The 19,788-nt window shown below is 40.0% G+C and overlaps 1 protein-coding gene across 6 annotated transcripts in view; it reads left to right on the plus strand.

The window, feature by feature from the left end:
• SRRM2 (serine/arginine repetitive matrix 2) overlaps positions 1-19,788 on the plus strand; it is a 549,687-nt gene that overhangs the window by 125,098 nt on the left and 404,801 nt on the right. For all 6 annotated transcript variants that reach the window (XM_033944768.1, XM_033944767.1, XM_033944764.1 and 3 more), the window contains exons 3-4: positions 2,723-2,824; positions 2,957-3,124. In XM_033944768.1, the coding sequence (XP_033800659.1) occupies positions 2,723-2,824; positions 2,957-3,124 (270 nt within the window). The remainder of the gene's footprint in view (positions 1-2,722; positions 2,825-2,956; positions 3,125-19,788) is intronic.

A 19,788-nucleotide genomic window follows, 5' to 3' on the forward strand; every position in this document is an offset into this window, starting at 1 on the left:
TCCTCTTTTCATGTGAATCAGGTAGGCCTGCTTCCGGTGTTCACTGAGAAAGTGAAATAGACTTGAGCACTAGAGAATGACTTGGGGACTGTTTACCACGGTAAACCCTGGTTACCACAGTAAATCCGTAGGAATGGAGACATTTGCAACTGATTTACTGCTGGAGTGGCGATAAGACCTTTCACCGCCCCGCGGGAATGGGGACAAGACCTTTTACCACCCCATGTGAGCGGTGAAAAGTCTTGCTCCTGTGGTAAAAAAATTGTGCCCGTGTCAAGAGTCGGCATCTCCTCCCCAGCTCCTCGTAACCTATTTTCCCTTCAGGAGCCAGCCATGCCACAGTGAAGACAGAAGGAACCCAAAACCAAAGCTCTGAGACCAATGTGATTTTAAAGAATAAAATTACCAGACAACAAAAATAGAAAAAAAATTATTTTATATTTTGTGATTAGAATATTTCAGATTTGAAATATGTATCTTGCTAGAGCTTGTATTAGACATAGCTGGGTACCGCAAAGCCCAGGCTATGCTTCTTTAGCTTCCAGCTGACTTAGGGCTCTCTCTCTGACCAGGGGGCAGTTGCACTCCCCTAACACTATTCCTGCCATGTGTGACTGAAATATTCTGTTAGCTTGATATTTCTATGTAGCATTCTGTAGCAATTTGGTTTATTCAGTTTTTACAATAGTGGAGGGGATATTTGTGAAAGGGAGGGGAGACAGGTTTTGTTGATCCTTGCTCTGTATTATTTGTGTTTATAAAATGACAATTGTACAGAATATTGTCTCTTTTTATACTTTAATAAAATAAGTTCAGCATAAAATCATAACTATTCAAGGCTTGTGCGGATGAGATCTGACAATTTGCAGGGCGGGGCCAGGGACTGAGCTTGTGGGGATGGGGAAGGGATGGGGACTGAGCTTGCGGGGATGGGGTGGGAGTGTGTGGCGCAGTGGTTGGATCTACAGCCTCAGCACCCTGGGGTTGTGGGTTTAAACCCTGCACTGCTCCTTGTGACCCTGGGCCAGTCACTTAATCCTCCATAGCCCCAGGTACGTTAGATAGATTGTGAGCCCACCGGGACAGAGAGGGAAAATGCTTGAGCACCTGATTGTAAAAACCGCTTAGATAATCTTGATAGGCGGTATATAAAATCCTAATAAAAAAACCCCAAAAAAACAGTAATAAATTTTTCCCTGATGTTTGCAGGAGCTCCTGTGCTACTTGAAGGTGATAAATTTTTTCCAATAGTCTGATAAGCTTTTTATTTTGTTTCTTGGGCCACATGGTGGATCAAGGCAGCTAGTGATGTGGCATATATCCTTAATTGGAGAATATTTGTATCTTTGAGAGCCTAGTTGATGAAGGCTGGAACGACTTCTGGATGGAATCCAAAGTGGTCACCCTATAGAACATTTTTGCAGGATAGTATTGGAAGTGTCATTGCATTCTTTCAAAAAGCATCACAAGATTGATGTCCAAGCATAGCACAGCTGGTGAGGCTTTGTCTTCCTTCCACACTGATGGATATATCCTGTGGGTTTGGACTGGTCTAGTAGGATGAAAGGAAAGGTGGAATTTGATAATTTTCTCTCCTTGAGACCTATTAGACCAGCCCAGAACCTACCTAGGAAATACTGGGAATCTGGGAAGTTTTTGGGATTTTTTTTTCCTTTTGGGGCCTGTTTACCCTTTCATCTGTTCAGGTTAACTAGTCCTGTTTCTCTCTTTGCTCTACAGAGAGTTCCCCTTTGGGATCTGGGCTCTATATGTATGTATACATGTTCCACTCCTTTTATTGGCAAAGTCACTGGAGAAGCTCAGATTCTCTGTTTCCATTTTCTAGTAATCTGGACTGGTTTAGCAAGTAGTCAAAGAAAGGAAATTATCAGGTAAGACAATTTCCCATCAGCATAGCAGTGTATACTAGTGCTGCCCGATTCATGATTTGAATCAATTCACCAATTTGAATCAGGTGAATCGATTCGAATCAATTCAATTTTTAAAAAAATCGGCCTCCCGATTCGATGACCGTCCCTTCCCCGTGCCTTACTAAAGCAGGAGCGGCAGCGTTGCCTCTTGCTGGCCGTCCGCTGCCGCTCCTGCTTGAGGGGGGAGGGTCAGTCATATAGGCCTGCATATTCCCCCAACTTCCCCACTCTTACCTTAAGGCTAATACAGCAGCCTGCAAGATCGCTGGTGCTATAGCGATCCCTGCAGCTGCCCGTCGTCCTCAGCGGCATGTTCTCTCTGCTACGGTCCTGCCCCTGCTCTGAAGTCAGGTGCAGAATTGCGGCAGAGAGAACATGCCACAGGACCAGTGTGGGTAGGAGAGGTCAAAGGGGGGTGAAGAGGCTATAAAATAAGCTCACCAGGATGTTTAGAATAAACCACCCAATTGTGCAGGAAAATCGAATTGAAAAATCGATTCAATAGAATGAATCGAATCAATTTTTTTTCCTGAATCAGGCAGCACTAGTGTATACCAAATCCAAAAAGAGAACAAAAGTTTGTTTGAATTATCATTAATAGGGTTGTTTTATTATCATTTGAATTATTATTAATAGGGTTGAATTATCATTAATAGGGTTGTTTGTATAATGTCAAGTAATGCAAAAAAGCGAATGACTGGTTTCCTTTGAGATTGTAATAAAACTGATCTGCTCCCCCCATCCCCTCCCAAATTCACTAACCTGTCATTTTCATCTTGGGTATACTGTAGGTATGCAGAGGAAGAGATTCAGGAGAAAGTGGCTACCTTCCGTCAGATGTTGTTAGAGAAGGACTTGGCTTTGGCTAAAGAGCAAGAGATGCAGAAAACAAAGTGAGTTTGCTGTGAAGAGGAACATGGGTTTTTGATTTTTGTTTAACTATGCCTACGGTTGGCAGATCAGTGGAAGATTCCTTTGCCTTTGTTCTCTTAAGATGTTCTTTGTTTTATTGTTTTCCCATGTAGTGTCTTGGAAACTCATCAGCAGGCAGAAGCAAATGAAAAGAAGAATGAGCGACTGCGAGCTGCCTTTGGCATTAGTGAAAACTATGTGGATGGGAGTTCATTTGACCCCAGCAGACGGACAAAGGAAGGGGAAGCTGCACAGACACAACACCAAGAACCAAAGCATAGGTAAAGGAGGAATGGCAGACAGAGCAGATGAAGAAGATGAAAACAAATGCAGTAAAGGGGATGAAAGAGTAGGGTAAAGCTGGTACAGGGGATGAAGGAGCAAGTTCAGGGCAGAAGCAGTGTGAGGGATACGAGTGTTTAGATTCTTCAGATGGGGGCAGAGTAGAGGCAGTATAATTATCATTTTTATAATTATTGGATGAACACAGTGCTGTACAGTGAATAAATATTTAGGTATAATATGATTAAATGCTGTACAGTGTTTAAATATTTAGGTTTAATATGCTCCTTAGGGTGGTCCATAAAACTGGTAAAAATTCAGCCTTATCAGAAAATACCTTCCACAAGTCTGAATATGTTCTACCTCATCTACATAAGATATGGTTAACATTTGAAGTAGTTAGGGACAAATTTAGAGGATTCTCATGGTCCTATAATGTTATGTTATGTTAATCAGGTTTTCTATTCTGCCTTTACCTATCCAGTTCAAGGTCGGATTACATTACAAGAGGTTGGGTCAGTTACCCAAGAAGTTACAATGGACAGTTTAGTTTGACATGGACATTCAACATCCTCATAGTTCAGCTGGCTATTCATATCAACGTGATAATGTAGTTAGAAACTGTTAACATTGGTTGGATACTAAATATTCATTGAAGTCTATTATTGAGAAAGACACAGGGAAGCCACTGCTTGCCCTTTATCGGTAGCATGGAATATTGCTACACCGTTTTGGCCAGGTACTAGTGACCTGGATTGGCCACCATGAGAACGGGCTACTGGGCTTGATGGACCATTGGTCTGACCCAGTAAGGCTATTCTTATGTTCTTATGTAAAGAAGAAATTTTAGTGATGACGATAGTTGATGTCACATTTTAAGGTAAAAACTAAAGTCAGACTAGAAGCAGTGCTGAAATATGGCTGCTAGGGAATGGCACTGATGAACTATCAAGTTCACTTTTTCCAACCATTGGGGATTTTGTTCGATTGATGATGTAATAATAATAATAACAACTTTATTTTTATATACCGCAATACCACAAACAGTTCAGAGCGGTTTACAGAGGAAGAGACTGTATACAGACAGCGATATTACAAAAAACTTTCAAAATTACAGTAGCATGGTAAGATTAATCAAATTTTTCCTGAAAGTGTTTTAGAAGTACATCATGACAGAAATGGAATCGGAGAAATTTGTCAAAGAGATAAGTTTTGATTGACTTCCTAAAAGTTTGGTAAGAAAGAGCATTTGAGATAAAATTGGTTAAACATTTATTCCATTTGCCTGCTTGGAATGATAATGTTCTATCGAGGAATCTCTTATAGATACAGTCCTTCAAGGATGGGAAAGCGAGCAAGTAGGTACTACTATATATACTCGAATATAAGTTGATCCGAATATGTCAAGACCTCCTTTTTCCCCCAAAAAAGGAGGAAAAATGGTTGACTTAAATATAAGTCGGGCGGCTTAATATTCAAGTGTCCTGCCCTGTCAGGCTCTGCATCCAGCCCCCTCCTTGCCAAGCTCTTTACCCAGCCCCCTTCCCTCCATCCCTCCCCTGTCAGACACTGCACCCAGTCCCCTGTCAGGCTCTGCACCCAGCACCCTCCTTGTCCCCATCCCTGTCGGGCTCTGCATCCAGCACCCTTCCTACCTCCCCATCCCTGTCAGGCTCTGCACCCAGCACCCTTCCTTCCTCCCCTCCCCTATAGGGCTCTGCACCCAGCACCCTTCCTTCCTCCCCTGTCAGGCTCTTTGCCCAGCACCCTTCCTTCCTTTCCTCCCCTGTCAGGCTCTGCGCCCAGCACCCTTCCTTTCCTCCCCTGTCAGGCTCTGCGCCCAGCACTCGTCCCTCCTCCCCTCCCCTGTCAGGCTCTGCGCCCAGCACCCGTCTTTCCCCTGTCAGGCTCTGCCCTCTGTTCCCCCCTCCCTATCTTCATATCTCTGCCGATCACTGGTGAAGGTGCAGCGGGCAGGAGCAATCTTTCCAAACTCATGCCCTGCTGTTAACCGACTGCGCGATCCAGTTTCTTCATCTAAGTGGCACGAGCAGCAGCACGATTTGGAACTGCTTCTCGGCACTGAACAGCTTACTTACTGGCTCCCGCAAGTCAGGAATCAGCAGAAGTATGATAGGGCAGGGAGGAGGAGGGGGCAGAGCCTGGCGGCGGCGGCCTTAAAATATTCTGGGAGGGGGCATTGACCCGAATATAAACCAGGACCCCATTTTTGGGCCAATTTTTTGGCCCCCCAAAAATCACAGTTTATATTTGAGTATATACGGTACATGTACAAATTGTGCCTGGAAATTCAAAATGATGAGATAGATAGATTGGGGATGAACCTGTTATGGTTTTGAAGCTAAGGCAAGCAAACTTAAAAATAACCCTTGGTTCCATGGGCAGCCAGTGTAGTTTTTTTGTAATGTGGGCTTACATGATCCGATTTCTTGAGACCGTAGATGAGACGGACTGCAGCATTCTGGACGATTCTCAGTCGTTTGATGGTTTTCTTAAAGGATCCCAAGTATATAATATTGCAATAGTCTAAGATACTTAAGATCAAAAATTGAACCAGCAGTCGAAACGAGAAGAAGTCAAAATAGTGTTTAATGGTACGATGTTTCCATAAAGTGACAAAACATTTTTTAACCTGAGAGTTAGTGTAATCTTCGAAAGTCAAGCATCGATCTAAGATGATATCCAGGATTTTGATGGTAGAATTAATTGGGTGGTCTGACCCATTTAATCTCAAAGGTATTCATGATCTTGTTATTAGGACTTGCCAAAAAGAACTTAGTTTTATCCGAATTCAGTTTTAATATAAATTGCGTAGTCCATTGTTCTGTCTCTTGAGTCAGTGAGGTTAAGGGAATAATAATTGTAATGCCATCCGCATTTATATATGATTTCATTTTTAAATGGATAACATATTTCCCAATGATGCTATATAGACATTGAAAAGTGAAGGGGAGAGTGGGGGAGCCCTGTGAAACTCCACAGGGATTACACCAAGCCTAAGAGAAAGTTCTTTTGCTGTAAACCTGGTAGATAACGTTTTTTTTTTAAAGAAACTTGTAAACCAATTTAATACCTGTCCGGAAATGTCAGTGGAATCAAGGCATCTAAGCAAAATGTCATGATCAACAAGGTCAAAGGCACTGCTCAGGTTGAACTGCAGTACCAGTGTGCTTTTTCCCAGGGAAAGCAGATGGAAAAGATGATCAGTCATGGAAGCTAAAATTGTTTTGGTACTATGATTTGTATGAAAACCAGACTGAGAGTTGTGTAGGATGTTGAACTTTTCTAAATATTTCATGAGATTGATGTTAACCAGTCCTTCCATTAGTTTAAGAAAAAATGGCATGTTGGCAATAGGTCTGTAGTTGGCAGTCAAGGAAACAGACTCCTTAGAATTTTTAATAATAGGAGTCACAAGGATATGACCAAATCCTGCCAGAAATTTGCCAGTACTCATGCATAAAGAGACCCTATTAAAGAGTTCAGCCTTGAAGGGGATAGGGGCTGATTTCATAATAGTCGGTGGACAGTTATCCAACAGGCAATTGGATTTTACATATTTTGAATACAACTTAAATTGGTTCCAGTCTGGATTTTCATATTGATTCCAGATCATATCAACAGCTGAACTTTCTGTTCCTAAAGGAATTAAAGTGATTGGTAAAGCTAAGCTTGAACCTACAAGGAACGATCTCAGATTATGAATTTTTGTAGCAAAATAGTCGTATAGATTCGCAGCCAAAGGTGGAAAATCTGTATTAGAGCGTTTATGTAAATCAATATCAAACAAAGAGTTGACTAGTCTGAAAAGTTCTTTACTATATAAAGTAGGAGAATTAATTTTTTTTGAGAGTAATATTTGCAACGCTTTTCTTCCATTTGCCTGCTTGGAATGATAATTCCATTTGCCTGCTTGGAATGATAGATTGCTTTGAAAGAAGCAGCTCATCTGACCATGTTCATGATTGGAAATTTGGCAGCGTGCAAGAATACCACATCAGCGAATAGACTCAGGGATTTGCATATTGATAAGCTTTTTTTTTTTTTTTTTTTAAATTTACACATTTATTGTCAAGCATATCATCTTGTACAGAAAGTGAGATCAAGAAAACATAATAATATTATTTACTCTCAAACCTGAAAGCAATTCAAAATAATAAAGAAAGTATACATCCTAACTTAATCACACACTAGTCCTCAAATTAAGATCCAAGATTAACGATAAGAGTAGAAATTAAATTAAAGTAAAACGTTTTAACAAGAAAAATCACTTAAACTATTACTGAGAGGTGAGCTAATTATTATCACAATGGTACAGATGGTTCTACAGATTCAAGACGTTTCGCAGAAAGGAAAGTAGTCAAGTGAGCTGGATCTACAAATACATATTTCAAGGAACGGTATCTTATGACACATTTACAAGGATATCTAAGAAAAAATAAACCCCCTATTTGAGTCACTCCTGATTTTAACATTAAGAATTCCCTTCTTCTCTTCTGAGTCTCTCTCGAGACATCAGGAAATATCTGGATATGAAACCCCAAAAAGTCCTTGGCCCTATTTTTAAAGAAAAGTTTAAGAATCCAATCCTTGTCTGGGGCCAAAGCCACAGTCAATAAGAGAGTGGCTGGAATAGCCAATTCTCTATCTGATTGCTCTAACAAAGTGGAAACGTCCAAGGGTTCTTTCTGTGGTATTCCTTCATCTTCTTTCTTTTGAGGATCCTGATTTCTTATAGGTAAATAGTAAACCTTTGTAAGAGGTGGTAAAGCATTTTCAGGTATTTTAAGAATTTCCAGAAAGTATCGCTTTATCATATCTCGTGGAGAAATTGATAATACTTTAGGAAAATTAATTAATCGCAAATTATTAATCCGAATATTGTTATCTAAAGCTTCCAATTTTCTCTGCATAATCGTATTGTCTTTAACAAATAAATCTTGGTTACTCTTAATTGTTTTTAAGTTCTTCTTTTCTTCTTGGATATCTAATTTCAGTGATAGTCTCTTCCTTTAAAGTTTTTATCTCTTCTTTCTGGATTTGTATTTCTTTGTCCAAATTTTTTACCTGTAAGTTAAGGGCATTTCCAAAATTGGACACTAAGTCCAAGAGAGAGTCTAGAGTGACTTCAGAAGGTCTAACAGGAGAAACAAAAATTGGTTGTGTCATTAATAAGTGTTCACTCGGCTGTTTTACCTCTCCGGAGCCTTGATCCCCTTTAGCTGGAGTAGTTCCTATCGCCGGTTTTTCTAAAAGGAGTAACTCACTTTCAGCTGTCTTCAATTGCAAGCCCTCCGACATGCTGGCCTCTCGAGAGGAAAACACTTCCTCCTCCGGCGTGCTCTCCTCGCGGTGAGCTTGCTCCCAGCGGCAACGGCTGCAGGGGCGGTGACCTTACGTCGGGGCTCAGAGAGACTTCTAGCCCAAGGGAGTTCGCCGCGGCACTACTCTCTGCCGGCGCTCCCAGCGGGCGATTCCCCGACGAAACCTGCTCACTCAAAAGACGCCTAAAAATGGCATCCACTGCAGGCAGAGGGGTCTCCGAGCGTCGGGAGGCACCACCGACGCTTCTTCCCCTTCTCTTAGGCATTTTTTCAAAGGTAAGCGAGACACTCGTACGCGTCTACTCAGCAGCAGCAAGCGGCAGCCATCTTGGATCTCCTCTCCATATTGATAAGCTTTTTAATGAATATGAGAAGCTAAAAAAGAACTGGCACAGATGCAGTGAATGTGATCTGATAAATCGAGAAACCTTCAAAGAATGTCTCGTCCATCTTTTTGATGATGCTGCCAGTGATGAATTGGCCACAATAAAAATTGAAGAAGACAGTTTCTAATCATGCAGAGGTAAGATGTTCATCATATAGGAGGAGGATAGAAAGAGTACGAGAAGAGCGATTTAGTAAGTCAGCAGCCAAAGTAGAGACAGAAAATGTCCTTGTCAGCCAACTGCTACTTCTGTCCCTCTGACTAGTGGATTATCTGATTTCAAGAATATTGCTCAAGTCGACGCTTGATTTCCTTTGTTTTTATATTCTGTTTGTTTTGCTGATTTGTTTGTTTTTTAGCCTATTTTATAGGTGGGTTATAAATAATTTTAAATAAATAAATTCAGGTGCTGATGTTGAAGTCAGCAGATCCCCTTGTTCCAGTTCTCAGTCAAAATGGTCAAAGGTGAACATCCTTGCACATCCTGAAGTTACCAGAGCATTAGATCATGCTAATTTGCCAGACAGGGGTGCCACATTTGCCATTGGTGCTGTTGCCAAAGCACTTGGCTATGATGTAAATGAAATGACATTGTCAAGAAGCTCACTCCGACATTCACAGTGCAAGAACTGTGAGAAGGCAGCCACTCTGAAGGCTGAATTCCTCAGTGACATAACAGAAACTCCATTACTGTTGGAATGGGATGGAAAATTCCTTGACATTACTGTAAGTAAAGAAATGGTTGGCAGAATTGTCATCTACATTGGCGCAAGACCTGGAACAGCCTCCCAAAAGCTATCAAAACAAAACCCTGCTATCTCAAATTTCGGAAAAAGCTGAACTCTTCGAGGCAATATATTCCATTGACAATCAATAACTTGTTCTGACTCAGAGATTTTAATTCCTTCCAATGTAAATTGTACCTTGAATTCTCATTAACACTGAATTAGAAGACTATTCTCCCCCCCCTCCCCGGTTCCTCCTTCTGCTTCTATCTCCACTCTCCTTACCCCTCAGGGCATCAAAGAACTGGTTTTCTGTTAGCCTCATCTACATCTGCTCTTGGCATGAAGCACTTCTTTCCTGTAAAAGCACCATTCAATGACTTGCTTCTGCTTGCAAACTCAGAAATATCCGAATAAGGCTGTTGCCAAAGTTGCATCAACGTCTACAGAATTGGGATCAAATATTCTTTATTAAGCAATGACCTGACACTGCTAGTGTTTCAGCCTGCTTCATGGGTCTTTGTAATTATCTGTTGTATGATGTCCTTTATAGGGAAAATATGAAAATCTACTATAGTTCGCCACTCATCAAAGCCTTTTTCTAAAAAAAAAAAAAAAAATTATTTATTTAAGAAAAAAGCCTTCGATAAGTGACGTACCCGACACAAATGAACAAGAACAGACTCAACAAGGTTAAAGATCCTGCAAACTGGAGAGATGATCCAAATTGCTACCAGTAGGAAATGGAAGTAGTTAACCCTGTAATATGGCATACCTTAGATCTATGGACCCAAGTACGTAGGCAATGCTATGGAGATAAGATCTATTTTCTGGGGGCAGCTATTATATATTTGCCTAATTTTGCACCTGGCGAGGCTGATGTGGCCTTTCATATATGGAGTAGAAAAGGTCTTAGAACATTGAGTCAATTATTGGACAAGGGAAAATGGTCCGTTTTGAAGTATTGGTAGATGAATATGGCCTTTTACCGAGAGACCTATTCTACTATAGACAAATTGAAAGCTATATTAAAAAAAAGATCATTAAAGAATTAGTCACTTTTGAACAATCAAATTTAGAGTGTGCTATGATGAAAGAAAGTGGGAGGGGTAGTATCACCAGGTTATATAATGTGCAATTGGAGCATCTTCATCCACCTATGAAATATAGGCGCCAATGGGAAGAGACAATTGGTAAATGCTATACTGATAAAGAATGGTCTAAAATAATGCATTCCCTGCTTTATGGCACTATAGCAAGTAATATGATAGAAAATCATTATAAGATGTTTTTTGCTGGTACTATACTCTGGAACGATTGTGGGCTATGTATGGTAAAGGGTCAGATAAATATTGGAGAGGATGTATAGAAGTGGGTACCTTTGAACATATATGGTGGTATAGTGTTGAAGCACAGGCCTATTGGGATAAAGCGATTTCTTTTATAGAGAAAGTATTAGGCATTAAGATTCCTAAGACTATGGGGTGCTGCTTAATGAATATAGGACCAGATGATCTCCCACTTAAGCAACGGAAATGGATACATTTGATAATGACAGCAGGTCGACTTGTTATGGCATCCGCGTGGAAACAACCAGAGCTTCTGGCATTTCGAATATTGTTGACTAAAGTTCAGTATATATAAGAAATGTCGAAATTAACCGCTTTTCGGAGAAATCAAATACATAATTAAAATAGAATATGGGGGGCATATGAAACTTGGATTAGTCTCCAAAAAGATACTACCTTAGCTAATTGAAAGTTTTTATATCTTTATATTTCATGAATCTCCTGCACACATCCTTCCATCGGGGGGGGGGAGGGGGATGGGCTGGAGGAGGGGGAAGGGAGGGTATGCTTAGAGAAGTTGTATAAGAAATTAATTTTCTATTCAAAAAATACATCCCATCAATCTAACCTCCTTCCTATCCCAACTGCATATTTCTCGCGATTACACCACCCCTATGGCAACTTCTAGTCAATTCTTCAAACCAAATCCCCAACATATAACCAGATTCCAGCTCCCTTTCAAAGTACTGTAACCTTTTAAAGTACAGTAACCTTCCTTTTAAAGTACTATAACCTGCTGCTAGTCATCTCAAAACTTCAGAAACCTCAACATGTAACCTCCATTTGTAACCAGAAACATGCTTCCTTCAAAGTTATGTAATTCTCTTTTGTAACCCGAATGTTATTTTGTTCTCTATTGTAACTTGAAATATCCTTTCTTCTTTGTTATGTAATTTTCCTGGATATGTCCAGATATCTTCCAATGTAATCCGCTTAGAACCGCAAGGCACAGGCGGAATATAAATCACTAATGTAATGTAATGTAATTTTTTCTTTTTAGATACTATGAAATGAGATTTATAATGACTTAATGTATTAATGGTTGAATATGAAAGACAAAATTATTAAAAATGTATTTAAATTATTAATGAAGATTTGGAAAAAAACCCCAAACAACAACAAAAAAAACCTGCTATCAGTATTTGAAGCAGTCTGCACCATCAAGGATAGTAGTTAATGAGTCCATTGGAAGAGAGAAGTGTTTTGGTCACTCGCCCGAATGGCAGCTTGTAAATAATTATGCTTAAACGACTTCTCAAAAAAAAAAAAAAAAAAAAATTAACACTACCTCCTCAATACCAACACTGACAAGAGAAATATGCTGTGGTGATTTGCGAGGAGGCCGGAGACCGGTGAATGGGCTGGGGCCCCCCTCGGGCGAAGATCAGCGGGGAGCTGCCGCACTTCCGGGCTTTCTCCCCTTGGAGAGTTGTGGCTGGGAGAACCCGCGGACCGAGATTGGCTGCAGGTTGCGGTGCTTTGGGTTGTTTCCCTCCAGGGAGTCGATGTCGAGAGCCTCCGTGGGTTGTGAGCACCCACGGTGCGCTGTGTCCTGGAGTTGTTTCCCCTCGGAGAGTTGAGCACGAGCACGCAGCCAGAGGTGGAAACAGTGGATAAAATATAGCAGCACCGGCACTACCCGAGGCCGCGTGCCAGACTGAAGGTTAGTTTATCCGTTTTGTGGAGAGTGAAGACAGCAGACGAGGTACCGGCGCTATCTATCAGTTAATAACTAGCTGCTTTGAGCTTAATCTAACAAGCTAGGAGGGAGCAGTGTAAAACATATATACCATCAGCAGCCCAGCAGAGGAATTCTTTGAGAATAAAGCATTAGAAGAGAGATATAATCCTGCTTTAAATAGATAAATTGTGGCAGTGAATATATTCATATACGCTTATGACTGCCATATGACTGGTGGCAATTGGTGGAATGGAATCGGAGGAGAGAGAGATGATAATTAGAGATCTCATTGTCTCTGGAACATTGGCTCTCTACTAATGGACCTCCCCAGTAGTAAAAGGAACACTTTTATTCCATTATAGCAAATTAAAGGTTTAAAGAAACGAATGGATCCTGAGATTTAAATTGTGAGATACTATATAAGCAGATCAGAACTCCTGAATGAAAGTGTAAGAATAATTGGAATATATGGTGAACCGTTATAAGTTGGACAAGTTTCGATTTAATGATACAAGAAGTGGTAAACGAACGACGAAAACATCGGTGACTCCAGTAGTGGCTTCTAAGATGACGTCTCCAAGTCAGCTCCAGTTATCACCAGTAATGACTGAATCAGAAAATAACGCCATAGCTTTGAAAAAGATCTTGGAAGCTGGATTTCAGGACTTAAAGTTGGAGATAAAAGGAGTGAAAGAAGATCTTAAAATAGCTCTTATTGAAATCAGAGCAGAGATGAGTGAACTGAAGAATAGAGTTGAGGCTTCCGAAAATCAGGTTCCAGAAATAAAGGAGATTATAAAAATAATGTCTTAACAATCAAAAGAGATCATAGATTTACAAACACATACTGAAGAACTAGATAACAGATCCAGGAGAAATAACCTGCACTTTAAAGGAATACCTGAATCTGACCAATATATAAACTATGGAAGTGGTGAAAGATTTCTGCAGCCAGCTATTGGGACTTGAAGAGACAGTAGATAGAACTAACATCACCATATTTAAGAGCACACCGAAGCATAGGGATGAGTAGACCAGGTATCCAAAAGGTATTATTGTATGCTTCGGAGACTACTTATTTAAAGAAAAAAATACTTCAAACTGCTCGAAAGTCTCCACATTTCGTATGGAATGGAATTGAAGTAGGAGTCTTTCAAGATTTGGCCACTACGACTTTACAGAAGAGAAGAGCTTTTCGTGAGGTGACACAAGTATTGCGATCAAAAGGCCACTGGTATCGATGGTTGTTCCCTTTTGGAATGTGGTTAACTATCAATGGAAAATCACATAGAGTGGATACAGTGGAAGACGCTTGGACTGCTTTGAAAGACCTGGTTTGTGATGACTTGCCTAATGTTTCCACGGTAGTGCCACTCAAGAAAACAGGGAGACCACTAGAGACATCAAACATGGTTACCCGATTGACTAAGAAACTACCAAACTTGGAGAAATGAACAATAAGAATATCTTTGGGGGAAAAACTTACGACCAACTGGAAGAATGATAAATGAGTTTTATCTGTGAGGGGGTGTGAAAGAATAAAGTGGAATATATGAGTGGATGTAATTATTAGTAGTAGATATGAGATAAATTAATTTGTTTTCTTAAGAATGGAGCAAGAAGATGTGGTTATTGTTATTTGCTATCATTGTTTTAAAGGGTGGTTGTGGTTGTGAATGGGAAGTAATTGGGAATAGTAGCCTTTTGGGAGAGACCTCATTCTTCCTCGTTAGCCGGTCTGGCTGGGTCCGGATCGGCACATATGGGGGGTGGGAAGGGAGGGGGATTTGGGGGAAAGGTTGGAGGGGAGGGGAATGAAAAGAAGGGGTTGCAGATGGGAACACTTAAGATTGAATCTTGGAATATAAATGGGATGAATAGTCCCGGGAAAAGGAGTATTGTCTTTCGAGAATTGAGGAGAATGAGGTGGATATTTGTTTATTACAAGAGACTCATTTAAGACCTAGAGATGTGAGGCTTTTGGAGAATCCATTATTCGAACAAGTATGGACATATCAAGAGCAAGAAAGTGTTAAAAAAAAGGGAGGAATAGCAATATTAGTAAAGAAGAGTGTGGGCCTAGTTGTAGAACAGGTATATCGTGACCCATTGGGGAAATGCCGAGCTTTGAAAGGAAACTTGCAGGGTCAAAGAGTAACAATAGTGAATGTTTATGGCTCCAACACATCTCAAATTGAGTTCTATCAGTCTTTACAGCGTGAATTACTATTATTTCTACAGGGGGCAATAATCTTAGGGGGAGATTTTAACATGTTTCCAAATGGACGATTAGATCATTCTAAAGGAGGTAGAGATTCAAGTAGGGGACATAACCGGGCTTTCCGAACCTTTATGCATTCTTTAGGTTTGATAGATTGCTGGCGCCTTTTACATGGAACTCAGCGAGATTACACCCATTATTCTCGCGTCCATCGAACCTATACTAGGATAGATGGAATGTGGGTACATAGGAATCAATGGGGGAAGATCAAGAATGCTGAGATAGGGAGTATTCAGATCTCTGACCATGCCCCGGTGTGGTTGGAATGTACTGGGTTGATATCTGGAGAGAAGCACTATAATTAGAGACTTAATGACTCTCTGCTTAATATTCAAGAAGTGGAAAAGGAAATCCTCCGGAGCATAGATGAATATTTGGAATTTAATGATAACGGGGAAGTTACAGATCAGATTCTATGGGATGCTTTAAAATCAGTCCTACGGGGTATTTTTATTAAATGGGGATCCCGAGTGAAACATCGAAGAACTCAAGCCCAATTACAACTAAGGGAACGTTTACTCTCCTTGGAAACGTCACATAAAAGAACATTAGATCCACAAATGTTGATACAAGTACAACAAGTAAAGGGGGAACTGTTGCAACTTCAAATGGAAGAGTTTAATTATACACAAGAGCGTTTTTGATCTTATCGATATGAACACAGTAATAAATGTAGTGACCAACTAGCTCGTTATATTAAAATTAAACAAGCAAAGACATCTATTTCGGCGGTTCGAGATACTAGGGGACAAATACAGATAAGGATATGGGTAATTCTTTGCTGGAATACTATAGACAGTTATATAACCCCGATGAGAATGAAGGAAAAGTTGAGATACATGATATTTTAGATAAGGTGAACCTGCCAGCACTATCGTTGGATGAACAAAAGCTACTTAATGAACCAGTTACTTTAGGGAAAATAATGGAGGTTATTCGGAAGGTAAAAGCGGGTAAATCTCCAGGATTAGATGGCTATACGGGCTGCTTTTATAAGAAATTTGGATTACAAGTGGCACCATTATTATTGCGTAGAGTCAATGGGATCCCTGAAGGGGGTCAACTACCTGAATCCATGAGGGAAGCAAGTATTGCGATCCTGTTGAAACCCGGGAGAGATCCGTTAAATTGTAGCTCATATAGGCCCATCTCTTTGTTGAATGTAGATGTTAAGATCATAGCAAAAGTTTTGGCTTTACGATTAGGTAAATTACTCCCTAATTTGATTCATATAGATCAGTCCGGTTTTATACAACACAGACAAGTGGGTGATAATATTCGACGCACCCTACACCTGATGTGGCATGTTAAGGAAAATCGGGAACGAGCAATGTTGATGGCAATTGATGCCGAGAAAGCTTTCGACTGGGTATCCTGGGACTTTTTATGGGCGGTAATGGGAAAAATGAATATGCAAGGACCCTTTAATGCATGGGTTCAAGCGTTATACCAGAAGCCCCGAGCGTGTCTCCGGATCAACCAGAATTATACTGAATTTTTTCCCACAGCAAGGTGCACACGGCAGGGCTGCCCACTTCCCCACTGCTTTTTGCTCTGTCCATAGAACCATTAGTGATACTGATTCGGAATCATCCCCAACTGAAGGGGATTCAGATCGGTGGTAATGAACATCGAATAGCGTTATTTGCTGATGACATTCTTTTATTTATAGGATGTCAGAACATACAGTGGGATCCCTATTGCAAATTTTAGAGGAATTTGGGAAAGTATCTGGATTTAAGATCAATCTAGATAAAACTGAAATTATGAATCTTACTTTAGAACCAGTAGAAGTATTGGATCTTCAACGTTTATTTCCATTCAAATGGACAACTAGTGGTATAAAGTACCTAGGTATTCATTTATCAATGGACTCGAACATTCTATATGAGGCTAACTATGAACCGATTCTCCGGAAAATCCGAGCAGATATACAACGTTGGAAAGGGTTATGGCTTTCCTGGGGAGGACACATTGACGTGCTCCAGATGAACGTACTACCTCGGTTACTATTTTTTGTTTCAGACTCTCCCGATCCCCCTACCTACTCGGTTATTCAAGGTTTTACAAGCAGAATTTAGAAAATTTATTTGGATAAATAAAACACCTAGAATTTCCCAGAGAGTGATGTGGGTAGATAGAACCCGAGGGGGAAAAGGGGTCCCCAATCTTAGGTGGTATTATCAAGCAGCACAAATACGGATGATATTAGATTGGGAACTGAACACACATAAATGGGGAGTCTTGATAGAACAGTCCTTAATTCCACAGCATAAGCTATCAGTTGGACTCTGGTCCTCACAGATAATTCGACAGTGGAAATTAGAAACTGATAATCCCTATATAATACATCTACTTACATTTTGGGGGAGATTGAGAAAATAATGTAATCAAGGAGTAATATCTTCCACCCTGGCCTCGATGAGAGACGAACCCCAATTTGAAGTGGGTAAAATTAACCCAGTATTTGAAAGATGGGAACATCATGGCCTGATTACCTTTCGAGAGCTTTTTTGTACAGGGACCTTGATTTCATTTGAAGCTCTATTACGCACTCCAGGAGTAAAAACAGGGGACTATTTGACAAGTGAAACATTATGTGGTGGCTCAGGATTGGAATAAAATATTGCCCTCTGAAAATGAGTATTTAGAAAATTTATGGTTAACATTACAAAAGGTTCCAAGGACTATTTCAAAAGGTTCCAAGGACTATTTCAACTATGGAGATGGTGCGGTATACAAACCCAAGGTTTAGTTTAGTTTAGTTTATATAAATATCTACAGGGAAGAGAAATTCCCAAATTGAATTTTCAACAATGCTGGGAAAGGGATTTACAATGTGTATTTACTGTCAAAGAATGGGATACTATTTGTATTGAGGTGGGTAAAATATTGGTGTGTGCATTAATTCAAGAAAACGCTTACAAAGTATTGAGTCGTTGGTATTATACCCCAGAATGACTCCATAAGATGTATCCTCAGATCTCAGATCGTTGTTGGCGTTGTCGGAATGCTGAGGGTAATTTTCTCCACATATGGTGGGAATGTCCTATATTAACACCTTGTTGGAATATGGTAGTGAATTTTTTGTCCCAACTGTTAGGAACTACGGTCCCTAATACTCCCCAATGTTGTTTACAAGGGTTGTATACTATATATGAGAATAAATGGCAAATACGTCTATTACGCATGGGACTAGCAGCAATTAGATGTTTTATAGCTCCTTATTGGAAACAGCCTCTGATACCAAATGAACAAGAATGGAGAGTGAAATTTTTAATGATAGGAAAAATGGAAACTTATGTAGCTAAGCGACGAGGGTATTACCAACAATCGTTACAAACCTGGACTGTTATTATTAAGAAATTAAACTCTATGCCTCCAATCAAATGATGTCTCATGCCTCCTCATTCATTAGGGAGACAGTTTACTCTACACATTTTCTCCGATACCTCTCATTGGGAAAACTCTACTCAAACTTTACCAAGATCTGGGCACCATGATTCTCATAGGGCCTTAGCCACATCAACCTTGGTTCCCACTTCTAGAACTCTTGTGCAAGCTCCAGCTATTCCTTCCTTTCCTGACCCAGAACAATAGAAGTCTCCTTTATCCCAGCCGTCGCTCGTTAGCACTAACAAAGTGGTTTCTTTCACTAAGTAAATGCCTTTTGTGTCTCACCTGTCAGTAAAGCATCTTGAAAACCTTCTTCTGAGTGCTGTTATTGTTTCAGTTAGACAAGATTTTCTTCCTGGCATGCTTTGCATTCTGTGGAACCCTTCACCTGTCCACTTCTATCCGTTCTCAACTATCTTTTTCCTCTCTTGGACTGGTTTCAAAACCAATTTGGTTTGAGTATGTCTCGGTGCTATCAGTGAATTTCACTGTTCCTTAGACAAAAAAATTGTTCATTTCTTAATAGCAAGATTCATGAAGGACTTTATCACACTAAGCCACCTATCAAGCCTCTGCCTGTTGCCATGAAGTTTCCTTTTGAGCCACTCATAAGTTCCTCTATAAAACTGCTCACTTGGAAAGTTGTTTTCTTCATCGCCCTCACATCTGCACGCCCTTGTGAGTGAACTTCAAGCACCATTGCCTGATCCTCCCTACACAAGATTTTACCATGACAGAGTAGCCCTATGAACTCATCCAAAAGTCCTACTCAAAGTTGTAGAATTTATTTATTATTTATTTATTATTTATTTATTTATTTATTTATTTTATTTATTTATTTATTTAGATTTATATCCCGTTCTCCCAGTAGCTCAGAACGGTCTACAAGTAAACATACATAGTAGAAGTAGTTAGGCAAATAAATGTGCAATAGGTTTAGATGTTTGGACATACAAGATTGTGCAGTATTTATCTCCTCGACTAGTCCCACATTCCCATCCTGGAAAAGCAGCTCCTCACACCTTGGACTACAAATGTGCTCTAGCACAGAGTTTCTCAACTTCTTCGAGCCAAGTACCCCCTAAGTCTAATCAACCTACTACCCCCGCCCAAGCTCTGTCCCAGACCCACCCAGGCTCCGTCCCTGACTCTACCCCCATAATAGTACTAATTGTAATGTAATTTCTTCCATTCATTTTTCATACACATACAATTTAATACATAATGGCAACAAAATTAAAAAAAACACAAAGCACTTTGTATGCAGAAAAAATGTTAATTATTTATATTCAGGTTTTTTTTTTTTTTTCAAAGAGGTCAAGGCAGAAGACTTTAAAATATGCAATATCATCTTAGTAACAACTATAGAAAAATGGACAAATATAGTGCAAAATATAGACAGCGGATATAAATTCTCAAAACTGACACATTTTGATCACTAAATTGAAAATAAAATCATTTTTCCTATCTTTGCTGTCTGGTGATTTCATGAGTCTCTGGT

This window comes from Geotrypetes seraphini, chromosome 5 (assembly GCF_902459505.1).
Source record: "Geotrypetes seraphini chromosome 5, aGeoSer1.1, whole genome shotgun sequence".
NCBI lineage: Eukaryota > Metazoa > Chordata > Amphibia > Gymnophiona > Dermophiidae > Geotrypetes > Geotrypetes seraphini.